At 62.3% G+C, this 18,994-nt stretch overlaps 1 protein-coding gene across 3 annotated transcripts in view; it reads left to right on the forward strand.

Moving 5' to 3' along the window:
- The first annotated feature begins 499 nt into the window (after positions 1 to 499).
- Positions 500 to 18,994, forward strand: part of AACS (acetoacetyl-CoA synthetase) — a 42,545-nt gene continuing 24,050 nt past the window's right edge. The window contains exons 1-7 of one of the 3 annotated variants that reach the window (XR_013765754.1): positions 500 to 705; positions 7,391 to 7,494; positions 8,871 to 8,991; positions 12,817 to 12,930; positions 14,811 to 14,908; positions 18,032 to 18,146; positions 18,459 to 18,540. Coding sequence is in view for 2 of the 3 variants with exons in the window: in XM_079151208.1 (XP_079007334.1) it covers positions 573 to 705; positions 7,391 to 7,494; positions 8,871 to 8,991; positions 12,817 to 12,930; positions 14,811 to 14,908; positions 18,032 to 18,146; positions 18,459 to 18,540 (767 nt within the window). In the remaining variant the exon portion in view is untranslated. The remainder of the gene's footprint in view (positions 706 to 7,390; positions 7,495 to 8,870; positions 8,992 to 12,816; positions 12,931 to 14,810; positions 14,909 to 18,031; positions 18,147 to 18,458; positions 18,541 to 18,994) is intronic. The other 2 variants (XM_079151208.1, XM_079151209.1) reach the window with 2 other exon arrangements.

The raw sequence follows: 18,994 nt of genomic DNA on the forward strand, positions 1-18,994 counted from the left end.
GCGCCTTGCTAAATTGCTGAGGCTGGCCTCCAACGTGTGATCCTCCTGCCTCAGCCTCCAGCTTCGCTGGGATCACAGGCATGCCGCACGCGCCCCGCTCAGTGCATTTTTGAGACGAATGCCATGCACCACACGCATCACTCCACAAGGTCTACCTCGCTACTCGCTGACGCACCGTGTGGCTTAGCGCAGCTCACAGCGAGGCACCGTTCTCCGTACCCACGCCGTGCGTTTCGCTGTCCCCCACCCGTCATGCGTGTCCGCCACCCGCAGACGCCCATAAATGTCCGCACAGGAGCCGACGGTGAGCGCCTGCTGCGTGCGCGAGCCGGCGGCCCTGCCCGCGCGCCGGGTGCAGCCTGGACCAGCCGGGCCGCAGGTGAGGGCGCGGGGCGGCCAGCGCGCCTGCGCCGAGCACTCCTTTCCCCGGCCGGCTCGGCGGAGGGTTACAGCGCGGTGGGCGTGGCCGCGAAGGGCGTGGCCGGGGCGTGGCCTCGCCGGTCTCCTGCGGGCGGCGGCGGCGCCGGCTCAGTCTCGCCGCCCGCGCCGCGCCGGGTCTCGCCGCCGCAGCCATGTCGGAGCAGGCGCGCCCCGGGCGCCAGGCGATCATGGAGGCGCAGGTGATGTGGGAGCCTGACAGCAAGAGGGACACGCAGATGGACCGCTTCCGGGAGGCCGCGGGCGCCGCCTGCGGCCTGGCGCTGGGTGAGCGCGGGCGGACCCTGGGGTCCCCGACCGCCGGGCGGCGGGGGGGTCGCTCCTGCCGGGCGGGGCGCGCCCTGTCCCGGGCGGCGCGGTCCCGGCCCCTCCTTGTGCCGGGGATGCGCCGCTGCCGTCCGGTGTCCGCCGCGGTCCGAGAGCCGCGGGACGCGGGCTGTCCTGCCCCGGGCGGCGGCACCCTCTGCTTTCGGAGCGCCGCGCCCTCCCGACCAGCCTCTCCTGGCCCGGGGCGCGCCCTCTCCCGGGAGAGTCGCCCCTTTGGCGCTGGCGGCCCCCTGTGGGCTGGGGTCCCTTGTAAGGTGCTCCCCGCCCGGGGTCTTGGCTTCCAGCCTGTGGGGGTCTCCTGCCGGACACGGGGCTCTTCCTACTCTACCGTCGTGGGGTCCGGTGTCCGCCCCCTCCCTTCCAAGCTGCCTTTGCGGAGGCCACCGTGGAATTCTCGGGCGCCCGGGAGGATGTTCCGCAGCCGCCCGCCTTTGGGAAGAGGGTGGAACCCCTTCCTCCTAGGTGCGAACTCCCAGCGTCCAAACGTGGCCCTCCAGCCACCTGTCTGGGTGCGGTGGGGAGAGGCCCCTCTTCTGGGGGGACCTTCTGCAGCCTTTGCTGGGCTCTCACTGGCTTGGCCTGTGCAGCCGCCTGCCCTGGCCCGCCTGCTGCCCTCAGGGATTTTCCACTCATTGGGCCTCTTCCCCCCTCCCGCCCCTCCCACCTCCTCAGCTAGGGTCTCCCTGTGTCTCTTGGTGGCATCGCTTTCCCCTGTCAGCTTTCCAAAGATGGAGAGGGGTCATCAGCCCCACAGCCTGGAGCCTCGCTCCCGGGCCTGGCTTTCCTGCCCCTTCGAGCCAGCCTTCTCCTGGGCGGCCTTCCCTCTTCTCTGAATGGTGCTTGCCCTTCCTGCTTCCTGCTTCTCCCACCTCCGGCTCAGCACACCCTACTTGCTTTGCCAGAGCCATCCTGAAGCACAGGTTTTACTTTGTCACTCTTTGGCTCAGGGGCTCTTGGTGGTTCCTGTTGACTGTGGGACAGCAGACTGCCAGCTGGCAGCTCCCAGGCTCCCCTGAGCTCGGTGGCACTTGCACAGGGTCCTTTCCTTGCCCAGCCCAGCCCCATCCCGCGTCCCCACTTGGAGAGGCTGTGTGTGTCTTGCCACTTTCAGGATTCCAGGCTGTGGGTGGGTGGGCTTGACCTCAGGTGGAGCCAGCAGGCTGTGCTGGGGGCTTACCTCCTTTTTCTGTGTCCCCCTTCATCTCCTCTGATTCTTCTGCCCGCATAGCCTATGCTGATCCCCTGGTACGCTTGACAACATCATTTCATACAGGGGCAGCCTTGCGGGGTGGGCACAACCTCCTTCCTCCAAACAAGTGGCCGAGAGAGGACCTGTAATCTGAATACCTGGATCTTAACTGGCTCCACTTACTAGCGTGTGACCTGGAGGAAGTCATCAGTCAGCCCCAGCTGCTTTCTCCGCTGTAGAATGCGCATAATAAGTGGGCCTGAGGGTGCCTGAGATGGTCAGTGCAGGGGCCCTCTGCCTGGCCTGTGGGTGCTGGGCGGACATTAGCCAGCACCGGGGCTCCCGATCTTCTCCTTCCTTCCAGGCTCTTGGACCGCTGGCCCCTGGGCTAGATTTGGATGTTGTGTTGAGCTTCTGGTGTTTGGAAGTTGGACGGCTGCATATGAAAAGCCAGCTTTCCAACCTCTGAGGCCCCAGGGCCTCCAGCACTGGTCTGCACCCCCCAGCAGCCTCCCTGGGAGCTGTGAGGAGCCCCCGTGGCCTGGGCAGGAAGGGCCAGCGCTGTTCACTCTTGCCTCCTCTGGAGCACATCCCAGGCGACGCGTTCCCACCTGCTTCTCCCTTTTCCCATGCTGGGTCCACGAGGTTTGGGGCTTTGCCTTCAGCTCTAACTCAAAGCCAGCTTTCCTTTGAATATTTTCCCTCCTCTGCTGTCCAGGTGCCTGTGATTCCGGCTTTGGCCTGCCCATCTTTCCATGCATTTGTGAGCATTCTTCCTGCTTCACGCAGCACTTCCGCTGCGGCTCCTTCATAGCGGCAGTATGGAGAGTGCTGTTGAGTGGCTCTGTGCAGAGCTCTGTGCGTCCCCAGCTGCCCCTGCAGCCTTGCTCCAGCCCTGGACTGTGCGGGGAGGGAGGGCCTTCCCCACCCTGCTGCCTCTCCTCGTGCCTTGGGCAGATTTCTTTTTCTTTTCCTTTTTTTGGTGCTGGGGACCAAATCTTGGGCCTCACACATGCTGGGCAAGCACTCTACCACTGAGCTACAGCCCCAGCTCTTTTAAAGTTTATTTTTTGACACAGACCTTGCTAAGTTGCCGAGGCTGGCCTCAAACTTGTGATCCTCCTCCTTCAGCCTCCTGGGATTATAGGCTATGCCACTGAGCCAGTGGTGGGAGGCTTCTGTCCCTGGATTTCAGGAGGTGCAGGGCCTTGGTGAAGTCACCTGCTCCCTTTCCACCACCAGAGTCACAGCTGTTCTGCTCTGTCGTGGCTTCCAGCCAGCTTGCCTGAGGGCTCCCTGCATGGCTCTGCGGGGATTGGGGTCCCCCGATGCAAACTTCCTGTCCTGCAGAAAGCCCCAGCCCATGCTGCAGCTGCAGCCCAACTCATGTGCACATGATGCTTTTTTGCAAGGCCCCAGGGGACACTCTGCATGTGCCACCTTCTCTAATTAGAGACTAGGGTCACGGTAGGAGCTTCAAAGGATGTGCTGCTCCTTGTGGCCCTGCACCCAGTGTCCCGTGTACGCTGAGCTGGAGTCCCTCCTTTGTGTGCGTGGCCAGGGTAGAGTCTGCTGGCAGGAGGCTTGGTGACTTGTCACAAGCCCCACTGCAGCGGGGAGAGAGCCAGCGGCGCTGCAGGTCGTGCTGGGCGGAGCCTCCGTGGACGGGCAGGTGGCTGTGGCGTGGTTCCCGTGGGGCACCTGTTTAGCAGAGTGCTGCTCAGAGGGCTGCGGACATGCAGCGTGAGCAGTGTGCTGTTCCTCTGGCTGCCGCACCACCGAGTCCTTGGCGACTCGAAGCCACATGCCTCAGCCCAGGCTCAGGACTTGAGACTTGAGGGCCACTGAGTGGGCAGTTCTGGCCTGGGGCCTCCGGGGTCACAGGCGTCCCGAGGCCTGATGCGGGAGGAGCTGCCATGCTCACTCCCAGGCGGAGGTTAGTGCTGGCCGGGGCAGAGGCTGCTTGGTGCCGCATAGGACTGTGAGTGTCCACACAGCCTGGCCGCTGGCTTCTCCCAGAAGCAGGGGTGGAAGCTCAAGTGTCCCTTAGGACCCAGCCTGGGAGCTGCTCCGTCATTCCCAGGGTACCCTGCTGGTCACAGAGCTTGGCCTGGTTAGGTGGCAGTGCCTGGGCTGGGCGTCAGTGGCTGCCCACCACGGTCACAAGCTTGCTTTTCTCAGCAGCCCACATTCCAGAATTTCATTTCAAACCAGGTTTTCAGGTATTTTTGCCCCTAGTTCAGGTCTGTGTGAGCACTGTGCAGGTGCCTGTGGTCACCTGCTTCGTGCTGCAGCTCGGCATCTGGCCCCATGGTCCTCAGGTTAAGAAGCCACTGTGACCGCCTGGTCCCCAGGCCCACAGAGCCATTACGTTTGCTCCCAGGGACGCTCTGGCAGATGTGCCTCTGCAGTGGGCGCGGGGCCTTCTCGGGAGGCCCGGACTTCCCGCCTCTGCCCGTCTCGCATCGGGTTGGGGAGTTTCCGCAGCTGGAATGCCGCTGTGCGTGAGTTCCAAAGGCCGAACAGAAACCAATGGTGGGTGGGAGGAGCTGCAGGGCCCGCTCGGCTAGTGCCACTCCCCACGGTGCCAGGGCTGCCTCACTCCCTCCCAACCCGGGACCAGGGACCAGGGACCAGGGAGCGGTCCTCCTGCTAATTAGCACTGTCCCGGCTGCACCTCCCTCCGCATGGCCTGGCTGCTGTGCACTGTGGGTGGAGCGCTCTCCTTGCAGATGGTGGGGTGACACCAGACCATGCCTCTGGGCACCTCTCTCTGCTGAGCAGACCTGGCAGGTCCTGTGTTCTGACTCAGTGACCCTGGACAGGCACCTTCACCCTCCTCTCAGGGAGGAGACTGAGGCCTAGAGAGGTGATGTGTCAGGTTGCCCACCAGAGAGTGGCAGGATCGGAACCCAGTGAACTCGGGAGCCTGCGCCCTGATGGTCCTCGCCACAGCCTGTGACCTTTGCCGTTTGCTTGCTTTGCAGCACTGCGCCGCCACGGAGCTGCATCCCAAGCCCCGTCTTATTTTTTGGTTTTTTTCTTTTTTGAGACGGCGTCTCACCAAGTTGTGGAGGCTGGCCTCCATCTTGTGCTCCTCTCACTCAGCCTCTAGGTGGCTGGGCTTGCAGGCGTGCAGCACCGTGTCTCTAAAAGAGCCTTTCGCTTGTTGTTCATTCCTTTGCGGTACCGAGGATCAACCCAGGGCCTGGCCTGCTGGGCGAGCGCCCTGACATTCAGCGACATCCCAGCTCCTCGCAAGAACCTTCTGAAGGAGCCTCCGTGGCTGCCTGTGCCAAGGCCCAGGGAGTGGCCCGCCCAGGCCCTCCTCTAGCAGGGGTAGGGCCAGCTTGAGGCTGGAGCCGGGGTAACTGTCCACCCACGTCGGGGAACCCTGCCTTCTGGCCAGTTGTTTCAAGGTGACCCTTGAGGGAAACTGAGTCGCTGAGACGGAGTGGCCTGAGTGGGGGCTGGCCCCAGCCTGCCAGAGGCACTGTCCGTGCTGCCTCCCGAATGGACCTCCTGGTCTGGATGCTGTCTGGGGCCCGGAGGAGGCGTGGCCATCGTTGCTGTGAACAGGGTTCCCTGCTTCCTGGGCTTGGACCCAAAGCCCCTGGCCTCTGCCCTGGTTGTGATCGTCCGACTCTGAGCCCCCTTCCCTCAGGGCGATCTGCGTGCCTCCGCCCTGCCCACGCCAGCAGGCCGCACCTGGTCCCTGGGCGTTGCTGTGGCCCACGAGGCCGGAGTATCCAGACTGTGTCCCTGCTGCCATGCCAGGCCGGGCCCTGTCCTCCCAAGTCCAGCAGCCTGAGGAGTGAAGGTCAGAGGTCACCAGGCCTCTTCCCCTCTCCCCCTCAGGCCTGGGCACTGTGAGGAGTGGTGTTGGTTGGTGGACAGCGTGAGAGCTTGGCAGCGCTGTCCTCCTGTGCTGACGGCCATCTCCTGCTGTCCCAGTGTCCCCCCAGCAGGCCTTCACCTGGTCCTCCAGAGCCCAGCCTCTGGGGTCCTCTGCCGCAGGGATCGCTGGTTCATTTTGGTTAGTCCCCCTGGACCCTGTGACTTGGAGGGGTGAAGTCCTCGGCCAGCAGGGGCAGTTTTACAGAGAAGCGGAGTTCCCAGTTCAATCCTGATGGCGTGGGCTACATCCTCAGCCCCTTGAAGCAAGCAAGCAGACAAACAAAAAACATGTCTTTTTAAATTTTGAGATGGGATCTCACTAAGTTGCTGAGGCTGGCTTTGAACTTGTGATGCTCCTGCCTTAGCCTCCCAAGCTGCTGGGACTGAGGGGTGCGCCCCTGGGCCTGGAGGGACAGTAGTTTTTTCACTGAACCAGTGAAACCAGTGGGATGTGCAGGGAACTCCCACACGCTGACACGGAGGGGCGTGTGGTGTGTCTTCAGCGAGACCACCGGTGACAGCGCAGCAGTAAAGCAGGCTGCGGTTGTGATGCAGAATTGTGCACACGCCTTCTCTCTCCCGCAATCTGTGGGAGAAGAGAGCGTAAATGTCGCTATTTAGTGATCTCAGGTGAACCTGTGACTGAGGCGGACTGTGCCTAGAGACAGCTGTCCTTTCTGAATTTGGAAATGCTAATGGATGTGACATCCTGTTGGAAGCACTAGGACCAGACGTGGGGGTGCATGAGCCTGTAATCCTGGTGACTCAGGAGGATCCCAAGGTGGAGGCCAGCATGGGCAACTTAGTGAGACCATGTCTGAAAATAAAAAAACATTAAAAAGGGCCACGGCAGTGGCTCAGTGGCAGACTGCTCCTGGGCTCAGTCCACGGTGCCATTAAAAAAAAAAAAAAAGAAAAGCATATGAGATTAGAAGTACCCAAAGGCAAAGGAGCTGTCCCCAAGATACCAGGACGGGAGTCTGAGGTGACGAGTGGGCTTGCCCCAGTGGAAGGTTGGGGAGGAACGTCACCGCGTCTCTGCGAAGACCTGAGAATCCCTGTGAGTGGCGGTCTCTGGCCCAGGAGAGGGAGATGGCTGTGGGATGCGGGAGGGAGGCTTGTCATAGTTTCGTAATTCTAAATCACACGAATGTCTTACTCAGAAACCACAATAAATAGAGCTGCCCCTCCCCTGGGACTGTCCTGGCAGGAAGTCCCCGACCAGCTAGCGGTCTGGCCCGCGCCTTCAGTCTGTTGAGCACGGTTCTGCTGGGTTCCTGACCCTGCAGACCCTGCGCCAAGCTCTTCATACATGTGCTCATTTAGATCCTCACCACAGGCTGGGGGCTTGATCCTGCCGCGCAGGTGGGGGGCACCTGGCTCTGGGGCGAAGGTTCCCCTGGGGACAGGTGGCGCAGGGCTTGTTCCAGGGAGCGGGGCTCCTCCCGGCCCGCTCCTTCCTTGGCCACGTCGTTCCTGCTGACCTGCGGGCCTCCCTCGACGCTTCCCTGACTGTGAGCCATTCCCGTCTGTTTCTAGAGAATTATGATGACCTGTACCACTGGTCAGTGGAGTCGTACTCCGACTTTTGGGCAGAGTTCTGGAAATTCAGCGGCATTGTGTTCTCGCGCACGTACGACGAGGTAAGGAGATCCTGCCCGCACACCTCACGGCGAGACGCTGACTCGGCCCAGTGCTGGGTCGTGTCTTCTTTTAAACCTCACTTCATTGGGGAAAAGCCCAGGCCCTGGAGAGCAGGATTAGACGGGCCCCTCGCCACCCCCAGGGTCTGCTACCTGTGAGTGCTCTGCCCCTGTGGACCCCAGGCCCTGTCTGGCGCTCGAACCCTGCCAAGTAGTAAACTCAGGGTGCTTAGCCACGGAGCCATGTCCCCAGCCCATTTGTATGTTTTATTTAGAGACATGGTCTCCCTAAGTTGCTTAGGGCCTTGCTAAGTTGTTGAGGCTGGCCTTGAATTTGTGATCCTCCTGCCTCAGCCTCCCCAGCTGCTGGGATTATGGGCACGTGCCCCCTCACTCAGCTGTATTAAAATTGTTTTGATTATAAAATGCATATGAAATTTCCCATCGTAGTGATTTTACAGTGTACGGTTCAGAAGTAGTAAGCACATCCACACTGCCGTCATTTAAACGCTCAGTAGTTTCACTTTTCTGGCCTGGATTTTAAAGAACTCCTTACACTTAGTATCAGTAAACACCTGGGGAGAGGGAGTCCGGCTGTCGGAAGTAGAGTTCACTGTCTGTCTGTCGCAAACCCTCTGAGGTTCGCCTTCTCCACACTGTGAGGAGTAAGTCGGGGTCCTGGTGCCCGAGGCAAGGAAGGTCCCGCTTCCTGAGAGCTGAGGGGAAGGGGCAGGGCAGGGGCTTCTCTCCGAGTTTGCTTGTGTCTGGGCAGAGCCTGCCACAGGAGCCCGGCAGCTTCTTTACTTCGTCCTCAGTGACTGTAAATGAGGTGCTTGGTAAACCCCTGTTGGAAGAGTGGATTTCCCTGCATGAACTTCTGTGTTCAGTTTCAAACCTTTGGCCAATTCACAGTTCATTCCCTGGAATGACTTGACTCCCAGCAGCTCAGGAGGCTGAGGTAGGAGGACCGCAGGTTCAAAGCCAGCCTCATCAACTCAGTAAGACTTGGGCTCAAGATAAAGATATAAAAAGGGCTGGGATGTGGCTCAGTGGTTAAGCGCCCCCGGTTTCAATCCCTGGTCCAAAAAAATAAAACAAAACAAAATGACTTGACAAAGCTTTGGGCAGTGGGCGAGCCAGCCTCCCCAGCCTCCCCAGCCTCCCCAGCCTCCCCAGCCTTCCCAGCCTCCCCAGCCTTCCCGCCTCCCTGCCTCCCCAGCCTTCCCAGCCTCCCAGCCTCCCCAGCCTCCCCAGCCTTCCAGCCTCCCTGCCTCCCTACCTCCCCAGCAGTCGCTCTCTTCTGCTCACGGCATGGAGCTCCTGAGTGTGTGTGTGTGTTGTGCGTACAGATGCCCCTTGGTGTTCTGGTTCTGCAGGTCGTGGACACATCGAAAGGGATCGCAGACGTCCCCGAGTGGTTCAGAGGCAGCCGTCTCAACTACGCAGAAAACCTCCTGCGGCACGCGGACAACGACAGAGTCGCCCTCTATGTGGCCAGTGAGTGCTGAGGGCGACCCTGGTCCCCGGGTTCTGGTGGTGCATAGTGTGCACACGGGCACGGAGGGCTTGGAGGGCCCCCGGCGCACGCAGTGACCGCAGCTAGGGTGGCCGCAGGGCAGGCTGGTGCTTCCCCCAGAGGACAGAGACTTGGTTTTCGCTGGGGCAGGAGAGCCAGGAGCCGTGGAGGCACCTGGGCACGTGGCAGAACCGCGGCTGGAACCTCTCCCTGTCGGCCTCTCCTTTTGAAATAAGGTCGAGCCTCAGTGTGGCACTGAGAAGTCCCTGGAGGAACTGGTCTAAGTGAAACACTGCCAAGCTCCCGTGTCCTAGTAAGAGACGCCCTGGGTGCGGCCTGACCAAGGCAGTTTCTCGACTCAGCTGAGGTCGCTGGGCGTCCACGGCGTGGCCAGGACCCGGGAGCTCCTCGTGGCCCGGCTCCCCTGTGAGTTACGGCGCCCGCTCCAGGGGCCGCCTGTTTGCACGTCTCAGGAAGGAGGCCTCAGGAGCCGCACGCCCTGCGCCTTCGGTTCTCAGGACTCGGGCTTCTGTTTTCTGGGGTTCCAGAGGCCGCTGCCGGAGAGCTCCCGGGGCGCAGGGGCTTGGCCTCCTGCTTGCACCCAGGCCCGGTCGCTTTGTTCTCGGCCACAGTGCCCAGTCTGGGGTGCCTCTGCTGCCTGGCTGCCTGGCTGCCTGCTGTCCTCCCAGGTGCCGGCATCCCTGCCTCGCTGCAGCCCTGGTCGTTTCCCGGCCTGGCCACGTGCAGTCGGAGGGGCGACAGGTAGATGCCTGGATTTGAGGGGGCAGGCCTGGCCCACGCTCAGTAGCCGCTGGCCGTGAGCGAGTCAGGAGCCTTGGAGTCTTCTGCACACGTGGAGCGGGAAGGACCGCTGCAGGGTCGCCGTGGGGCTGAGCTGGTTTCCACCTCTGTGTTCCGTGGTACCGTGCTTGGCACGGGAAACGCGGAGACCCTCAGTCCAGGTCGTGTGTTGGAGACCCTGTGCAGCTTTATGGCCTCGGCGGTCTGCTTCCCCCGTGACTTCCTGAGCTTGCGAGGGGAGGGACCAGGCTGGCTTTTTTTTTGGTGTTAGGGATTGAACCCCAGGGTGCTCTTGACCACTGAGCCACATCCCAGCCCTTTTTATATTTTATTTAGAGACAGGGTCTTGCTAAGTTGCTTAGGGTCTCCCTAAGTTGCCCAGGCCGGCCCTGAACTAGTGATTCTCCTGCCTCAGCCTCCGGAGCTGCTGGATTACTGGCGTGCGCCACCATGCCTGGCTGGCTTGCCTGTTTTTAAAGCTCACGGTCACTTCTGATACACAGTCCTGCTTAGGCACCTTGAGGCCTTGTCCTCATGTAGCAGCGTGGCCGACTGATACTGTTTTGCTTCCTTCTTTCCTTGGTTCTCGGCCACGATGGGTCAGGTGTGGATGTGGGGCCGCGGGGGCTCTGGCAGTGCCCTGTCTCCCTCCACCCGTCCGTTCCTTCACCTGCTCCTTGGATCTGTGCCCAGTGTCCCCTCAGGCAGGGTATGGGGACACAGCCTCGCACAGCACAGGAAAGTTCCCTGACCTTGTGAGGCTGACCTTTGGGTGGGGAGAATGATGAACAGGAAGCCACACTTAAGCTCTTCCTGTAGGAAGAACAAAGGAAGCACCCCAGGGGGAAAGCGGCGCTGGCGCAGCTCCCCGGGATGGCCAGGGCCAGAGCGGTACCTGTCAACTGCCGGCCCTCCAGCCCGCTGCCCCCGTCTGTTGTATCTGGGAATGAACGTCCACTGCCCGGGTGACCGAGGGGGCTCCGTGGCCTTCTGTGTCTGGCCCTTTCCCTCAGCTTTCTGGGCCTGTCCATGTCGTGAGTGTCCCCTTCGTTCCTTTAGTGCCCTGGTGACTTCCTATTATAGGGAAGGGCCACTTTCTGCTTCCCCCTCAGGCTCCTGGACCTGCCCTGCCCCAGGCCCTGCGGGTGGAGAACTGGGCGCTAGGATCTTGTTCGCTGGCACCTCTCCCGGGTCCTGACACTTCCCAGGCCCTGGTTCTCCTGCTGGAAGGTGGCAGCTGTCACTCGTGAGTCTTCCGTGACATGGACTGAGGAGCAGCCTGTCTGGGTGCTGGGGATAGCCACTGTCTCCCAGGGCTGCCCCGCAGGTTCTGGAGGGACGGAGCTGGGCACCCTTGGTCTCCTCCTGCCCCGCCCCAGGTGCCTTGGTGGCCCAGCTAGGTGCCTTCTTTTGCACGCCCCCGGCTCAGGGTGGGTTTGTTATGGGGCGCAACTTAAGAACAGACCGGTCACCACTGAGAAGTCCACATTTGAGAGTCTTTTATTAAGCTGCCCAGCTGACTGTCTCACACAATGCCCCAAAAACTGGCTATCGGGAGAGCAGCCCCGACCACAGGGTGTAGGGGTTCTTATACCAAAAACCACATCAATCATAAGTGTCTGTTGCTATGATTCAAAATTACACATTAACATCATGAGATCATCGACAGAGGGAGAAGTGGGTCAGAATGACCCTCACCTAGGTACAAACTAAAGAGTGGCTACTAACATCCACACAATCACTGTTCACATGGTACACTGTTTAGGAGCAATAGGATCAAAAGAGCAATTCTTCACTACACAGGAGCTGCCATTGTATATTATTAAACATGTCACACCAAGTAACTGAGGATGGGCACAGAGGCGGGGTGCTCTCATGGGAGAAGCTTACTTCCTACATAACATGGCGTCTCAGAGCAGAATGGAGTCTGTTTAGTGATTTCCCTTAGAGTCTGGCCTAGAACATTCTCACGGAGCCAGAGCTGTCAGCCCATGACAGGTTCAGGAGGCCCAGTGGGCACCGTGCTGGTGTGCTCCGCCCCTCTCCTCCCACGCGCTGCACCCAGGAACTCCTCAGGGAAGGCTTCGGCCACCATGCTCGAGAAGGACGCTGAGTCAGCCACCTGGGCTCGGGGCCTGGCCGTTGGGTCTCCTTGTGGTGTTTCTGGCCCTTGCTCCCCCAGCGTGGCTCTGCTCCCCCGGCCCTTGTGGCAGGGTGTCCCTCAGGTCCAGCCCTTCAGTTCACATTGTCAGACCCGCGGTCCCCACAGCACGTGGACCTTTGAGGACTGATTTCAGGCTGTTGACTCCTGACAGGGGAGAGGATCCTGGGCTGATGGGAGAGCGCCTGCAGCGTTCTGTCCTCCTGAAGGTCAGCGGGAGGGCCAGCGGCCGAGGCCTCACCCTCACCCCACAGCCTCTCACACGGCGGGTGGCTTCCCCACAGCGAGCCACGTGGGCGCTGGCTGTCTCTCTTGACCAAGGCCCAGAGGTCACTCTGGTGTCCACGACACTCAGCTGGTTACTCAGGCCGGGCCTGGCCAACGTGGGAGGGCCATGCAGGGCTGAGCCAGGGCAGCCCCCTTGGTGCGGGCAAGGCCGCGGCCCCTGCCGTCCATCCCGCTGGTCTGTCAGGTGCAAACTGGAATCTCTTTGTTTTGAAACACTTTGCTTTGGTGACTGGTGAGGTGGGCTGTTTAATTCTCTTGTTTATACCACCCCCACAAGGCCAGGTTTTCTGCACCAAGCTCACGTTTCTATTCATTTATTAGTTTTTTGCTTTACAGGTGGCTGAATCCCGGGGCGCATAACCACAGAGCCACACCCGCACCCTTTTGTATTTTATTTAGTGACCAGGTCGCACTAAGTTGCTGAGGCTGGGCCTGAACTTGTGCCTCCTGCCTTGGCCTCCCAGTTGCTGGAATTATGGGCGTGTGCCCACGCCTGGCCCAGGGGACCTTTCTTTTGGGAATGGCCTATGTACCATTTGTCCTTTTCTTCTCCCAGGGGAAGGCAAGGAGGAAATCGTGAAGGTGACTTTTGAAGAGCTGAGGCAGCAGGTGGCTTTGTTCGCAGCAGCCATGAGGAAGATGGGCGTGAGGCAAGGGGACCGGGTGGTTGGTGAGTGTCCTGCGTGGCAGTGGTCTGGGGACCGGGCAGCATGTGGGCAAGCGGGGAGAGGCAGCTCCACTAGGTGGAGTGGGTTGGGGTCGCCGTCCCCGTGGGCCAGACGTGGCCGAGGGCAGACTGGAAGGAGTGCCTGCATGTGAAGGAGGACTCCGCTTTCTTCAGGTTCCTGCTCTGTCCCCAGCCTAGGTCTGTTCCAAGGACAGCCAGGGTGTGCAGCCATGAGGCTGGGCACCAGTCGTGCCATGTATAGAGTCAGCCCTGCGCCGGGGCAGGAGCTGAAGGGTCGTCCAGGCAGCGGTCAGAGCTGTGGAGTGCAGGGTGGGCCCGTCCAGGGCCGATCCCAAAAGGCTGGTCCACCTTCGCTGCCCTCCCCAGGGTTTCCTGATGTGACCCCTCTGGCCACCCTTCCCTGTGACCCAGGGAGCAGGAGGAGGAGGGTGTGTAGAGGCCAGAGACTCGGCAGGACCTGCCAGGTGCCGGGTGAGGCCCCTTGGGGGCTGCGCTGGAAGGGCTGGGGCTAGAGCCCTAGTCGTGAGCAGGGCCTGAGGCCTGGCTCCTGCCCCCTCCTTGAGCTGGGCCCTTCCTGGTCCCCTTGGGTGGCAAGATGCAGTTTCCTGCCAAGAGCAGTGTAAGTGCTTTCTGAGTTTTCCTTTCACCTTGATGCCTGGGAAAAATTCAAGGCCAAGTGTGGCGCTCTGGTTGGCTAGAGGTGGGTGGGCTGGCATGGGACACGGGTAGGGGTGAGGTGGCTCTCTTCCCTGCGGTGGGGCTCCGGGCTCCTGACCTCCCTGCCTCCACCCCCAGGGTAGTGGGACGAGGGCCAGGGCCAGGGCAGTGGCTGGAGGGGCTGCTGGCAGGGCTGGGGCTCGGGGCATGTTTGTCTGGGGTGTGCCTCCCCCAGGGGACTTCTGCAAACAGGCCTTCTGCCGTGTTTGCCAAGAGACAACGGTGGCCCCATCCTGTGAGCCAGGGACGCGGCTGCCTGGGGCCTGTCTCCTCAGGTTGGTCTGGAGCTCATGCTCAGCTGCACTTGGTGGTGGGGCGGGACCTGCCTGGTCACCCCATCGTGCTCTCGATGACCGGTCCACAGGGCCCGCCCCACACATCCAGGTGCTCGAGTGTGACTCCCAGGAGGCTGGCCCCAGCCTGGCCCTCCTCCCACGAGTCCACTGCCCTCCCGGCTCTTCTCGTGGTCCCTGTGATGCCGCAGTCCCTGGGACACGTGTGGCTCTGCAGAGAGCTGTGCACAGTGGGCCTCTGTGCATCCGTCCCTGTCTGTTCGTCCATCCATCCGCCAGCAAATACCCGGGACCTTGCTCTGTCAGGCGCGGGCAGCCTTGGTAAAGCCGAGCACGAGGCAGAGCCCTGCCTCCGTGAGACCCTTCGGGCATGTGTGACCGTTCACGTGTCAGGGTGGGCTTGGCAGGAGAGGAGTGCGTTGTGTTTGTGGGCCAGGAGCTGGGGACCCAAGCTCATGGCTCCGTGAAGATCTCCGGGGGAGTCCACCCGAGCTGCGAGCTGAGGGACCGGGGGAGGCGGGGGAGTGGTGGGGTGCTCAGGGGAGCAGGTGGCCGGCAGAGGCCCTGGGCAGGAGGGGCTGGGAACAGCCGAGGGGTGAGAGAAGGCTGCCGTGACCAGGGCGAGGGGGCAGAGGAGAGGCCAGCAAGGGCAGGGCTGGCCACAAGGGCCGCCAGGTCACTCTGGTTACACGCGGAGGATGGACGTGGGGGTCGGGGAAGTGGAAAGCCTGGTGGGAGGCGGTTTCACTTGGCAGCAGCAGCCCCCTTCCACCCTGGCCGGTGCTCCAAGGACCGTTCTGGAAGCCCACTGCCTGGACACAACCTGAAACCCAGGCTTTCTCCTGCTGACAGGTTACTTACCCAACGGCGAGCACGCGGTGGAGGCCATGCTGGCCGCAGCGAGCATTGGCGCCATCTGGAGCTCCACGTCCCCTGACTTCGGAGTGAACGTGAGTTGGGTCCTGCTGCCAGGAGTCCTGGTGGGGCCACGGCGGGGTGCGTGGAGTCCCAGTGGACTGTGGGGCAGGTCGAGCAGGGCCGGCGGTCAGGCAGCGGCCTCCCGTCTCCCATGCGGGGACGGAGCCCAGGGCCGCACGGTGCGCAGAGCACTCTTGAATCTTATCGTTAAACTTAGAAGCAAGTACGTTCTCGCTTCCTTTCCCTAGTCCTGGTGTCCCGACTGTTGGCCATCGACGTCAGGTCTACCCGGAGGCCGCTTGCGCTCTTCCCTGGGATCTGGGCCCCACGCGCGTCCCTGAAGGTGCTCTGTGGACGCTGCTCCAGGTCCCTGCTCAGTGCTGCTTGCAGACCAGGCGGGCCGTCCTGTGTGACCTGTGACTCTTCCGATCCCTCTGTGGGTGGGCGCTCTGGGTCACCCTCTGCATCCCCACCCTGCCCTGTCCAGTTGTCCAGAGCAGCCCAGGCACTAGGGCCACCCACCCACGGGACGGATTAAGCCACCGCAGAACGAGACCTGCCTGGGTTCCTGCTCCCCAGCCGGGGCAGAGCCACGAGGATGTGGCCTTATGGGGGACAGGGGTGCCTGTGTTCTCCTCTGCTCTCCTTGCTTCTGACCCAGGCCAGGTCCCGGCGCCGTGCACTGGTTGTGGTGGCCCAGCAGCGAGGGCTGGCCTGGCCTTGCTGGCCCTGTGTCTGGGCAGGTTTCCCTCTCTGACCTCAGGCCCCTCATCTCAGAGGTGTGAAGGGGTTCATGCATGTGGGGCTCTCAGAGCCTGCCGCGTGGCCCTGGGCAGGTCCCGGTGCTGCCGGGGCTCAGTGTGCTGTGGCTCTGGTGGCCTGGCTCTCTGGCTGTGTGCTTGGAAACTCAGGTCTGCTTCAAGGCTTGCTCTTTGGATAAAGGCCTTCGAGTTACAGCCGAGTACCCCTACCCAGCGAGGAGGAGGACGCGGCCCAGAGGCCTCGGGGCGGGAAGGGCTGGCCCAGGGTCCCCCACATCAGTCTGGGCCCCACGACCTGAGTTGGGGGTGGAGGCCTGCTTGGTGCTGGATGTGGTGGGTCAGGGAGAACTGGCCCACGCCCCAGTGATGACCTCTGCAGGCCCTCTCTGGGGACTGTCTGAGCTGTGTGGGGCCGGGTGGCCCCTGTAGGAGGGCCTAGCAGGTGGGGTCCCTGGCACTGCTGCTCCCGGGTCCCTCAGGTCTCGGGCGGCTGTGTGTGGGGGGACGAGGAGGGCCTCAGAGGACAGGAGGCAGTGGGGCCTGGGGACACAGGCAGGCCACACTGCGTACCAGGGCCGAGCTCCGTGTCCTCGGACGGAGAGGGGCTCCGAGAGGGTGCGGGTCTGGGACGTGGCGTGGTTGGAGTCAGTGGCAGCTCTTACCTCGGGTGACTCCTCGGCTTGGGGCTAGAGTTTGGCCTGACCGGGGACCTGCCGCAGAGCCCCTGGGATCAGCCCCGCGGGCAGCAGGGCCTCAGGGTGGAGTGGGGATGGCCCACCCTATTCTCACGGTGCCCGCCTGCTGGGCCCTCATGCTGTGCGATGTCACCTGGCAGCCCTGGTGGCTGCGGCGGGTTCTGCCCACTTCAGGAGGGCCTGGTTTTGGTGAGGGCTCCCCACGCCTTCCTGGCCTCCTTCCTGGGCCTCCCTTCCTGGCCTCCTTCCCTGGGTCCCGTTGTTGGTCGGGGGTCTCTGGAATCAGCTGCCTGGAGCTGCGTGGCGCGAGGCGTGTGCTCACTGACGGGGGCACTAGGTGGTGGCAGGGCTCGGCTCTCCGTGTCTTCGGCGCCAGCTGCGAATGCCAGGCCCGTCTCAGGGTCAGGAAGGCCTTCCTGCTGGGACGTGTCTCTGCCAACTCTGGGCATGCTCTCGTTCTGGTGGTGGTCTCTGCGTGGTGTGGCGTCCCCCTCCATCTTGCGCTCCTCGTGTTGGAAGTGCGCGGGGTCCTTGGTGACCTTCCCCGGGCTTGGGGCCTTCGTGGCCGCCTGACTGGCTACAGTCCTGGCCGCGGCACCTGTGCAGCGCCCACTGCATCCACGTCGCGGGCTTGCGGGTCCCCCTCTCCTGGGGCCCAGCGGGTCAAAGGAGCCTGCCTAGCCCTGTGGAGCTGCTGCTCACTGCACGGGCTCCTGGCAGTGCCAGGCAGTTCCCTGCAGCAGTTCTCTTCCCTGCTAAGCCAAGTCTCCCACCCTGGAGTCCCGGGCACAGGGAGGCTCTGGACACGGGAGCCCTGGGGTGCTGGGCCTCACGTTGCACAGGGGGTGACGATGACTGAGGTTGGAGGATGCCTTGTCCGAGGCCACGCAGCCTGGGGACGGGGGAGCACGGGCTGGGTGGGGCTGCAGCGCAGGCTGAGTGGGGTGCTCTGATACTTGCACAGTGACGGTCTCAGAAGTGAGTCCGGGAAGATGGATCTGCCTGGTCCCGATTAGAAGATGGGCTCCCTGGGGAAAGCAGCTCAGGGAAGCGCCTCGCACGTCTTTGGGGAACAGGACACCGTGTCCTTCAGGAAGAGCTGGTGCCCGCATTCTGGGGGCACCTCTGGGAGCCCCGAGGGGACGCAGGGCCCCTGCTGGGTGTGACCTGTTGGGGCACCTGTGGGCTCAGGGCTGCTTCTGGGGCTGGTTGGGGAGGTGGGGGAGGAGAGGCGTGCTGGTGCTGAAGTCCTCACTCGGCTGGGGCTGAGGCAGAGCGACTGTCAGCCAAGGACGGCTCCCTGAGGCGGGGTGGAGTGGAGGGCCAAGCGTGGAGCAGCCTTTGCCCTGCGGGGGCGACACTGAGGAAGGGGCTGATGCCTTGAAGAGGAGAACAGTGACCAGGGCCTCACGTCCTGAGGCCAGAGTCCAAGTGCTTTCTTTTGTAAAAATGATTAAGTTAGTGTTTTAAAAAACAAACAAAAATCCCAAGCAAAACCCCGCAGCACAGCGCGGGCCGTGGCGCAGGGAAGGTGCTGCAGGCGCAGCCTCCACAGGACTCCTGTCTCCTGCAGGCGCCCTGGGCCCGGTGGGGTGGGCTCTCAGGCTGTGGTGCGGCCCTTCCTCGCCCCTGAAGCACAGTGCCCTGCCGAAGGCTTCTGCCTTTTGGACCAGTAACGATGTGCTCCTCCCACTTGCAGGGCGTCCTGGACCGGTTTTCTCAAATTCAGCCGAAGCTCATGTTCTCGGTGGAGGCCGTGGTCTACAACGGCAAGGAGCACGGCCACATGGAGAAGCTGCAGCGGGTGGTTAAAGGTGGGGCGCCAGGCCCCGCCCACCCGGCCCTCCCCCGCCCGCCCCGCCCCGCCCCTCTGGCCCGCCCGCCTGTCCTGTTTCTCCTGCCCCCATCTGTCACTCCAGCCCTGCCCCTCCCGGCCAGGGTGTGAGACAGGGTGTGCAGACATTCCAGCCTCCCAGGAGTCTAGAGTCTGTGTTCCCAGAGCTGAGGGCCTCCCGGGGGTCTTCCTGTCCACGTCCCGTTCCCGTCTGGACTGTTTCATTCTGTGAAAAGGGATCAGCAGTTGGGTGGGCTCCTCCTGCGACCCCCGTTCTCTCCTCTCCTTCCAGGACTGCCTGATCTGAGGAAAGTGGTGGTGATTCCTTACGTCTCATCTCAGGAGCAAATTGACATTTCCAAGATTCCAAATAGGTAAGGAGCCAGCATGCCGCCCCGCAGGCGCCCGCTGCCGCCCTGTGTGGGCCTGCAGTTCCCTGGCAGGTACCCTGGGTTTTCTACTCACCCTGGCAGTTTAGAAATGGAGGTTTTGGTGAAGGTGCTTGCCTTGTAGATGGGCCCTCGAGGCTGCAGAGCGAATCCCCCAAGGCCGCATGGCACAAGAGGGGCAGAACAGAGGGTCCCAGGAGTCCTCACAGTCCTGCCTGTGTCCCTTTGCTGTGGAGGGCTTGGGTGGAGGGGCCCAGCTCCCTGGACGGGCACACAGCTCTGCCTTGGAACTGATGTGCACACGCACATGCGGGTGTGTGTGCGCGTACTAGTCAGGTCCCCAGGGCTGTGGCACCTTCCTTGGCTTTGGAGACACTTAGAAGCTGTGAGCCACCATCTCGAGTGCCAGGGAGAGCTGCGAGCACCTTGATTTTGAGCA

The sequence above is a fragment of the Sciurus vulgaris genome, assembly GCF_902686455.1.
Source record: "Sciurus vulgaris genome assembly, chromosome: 8".
In the NCBI taxonomy this organism is placed as follows: domain Eukaryota; kingdom Metazoa; phylum Chordata; class Mammalia; order Rodentia; family Sciuridae; genus Sciurus; species Sciurus vulgaris.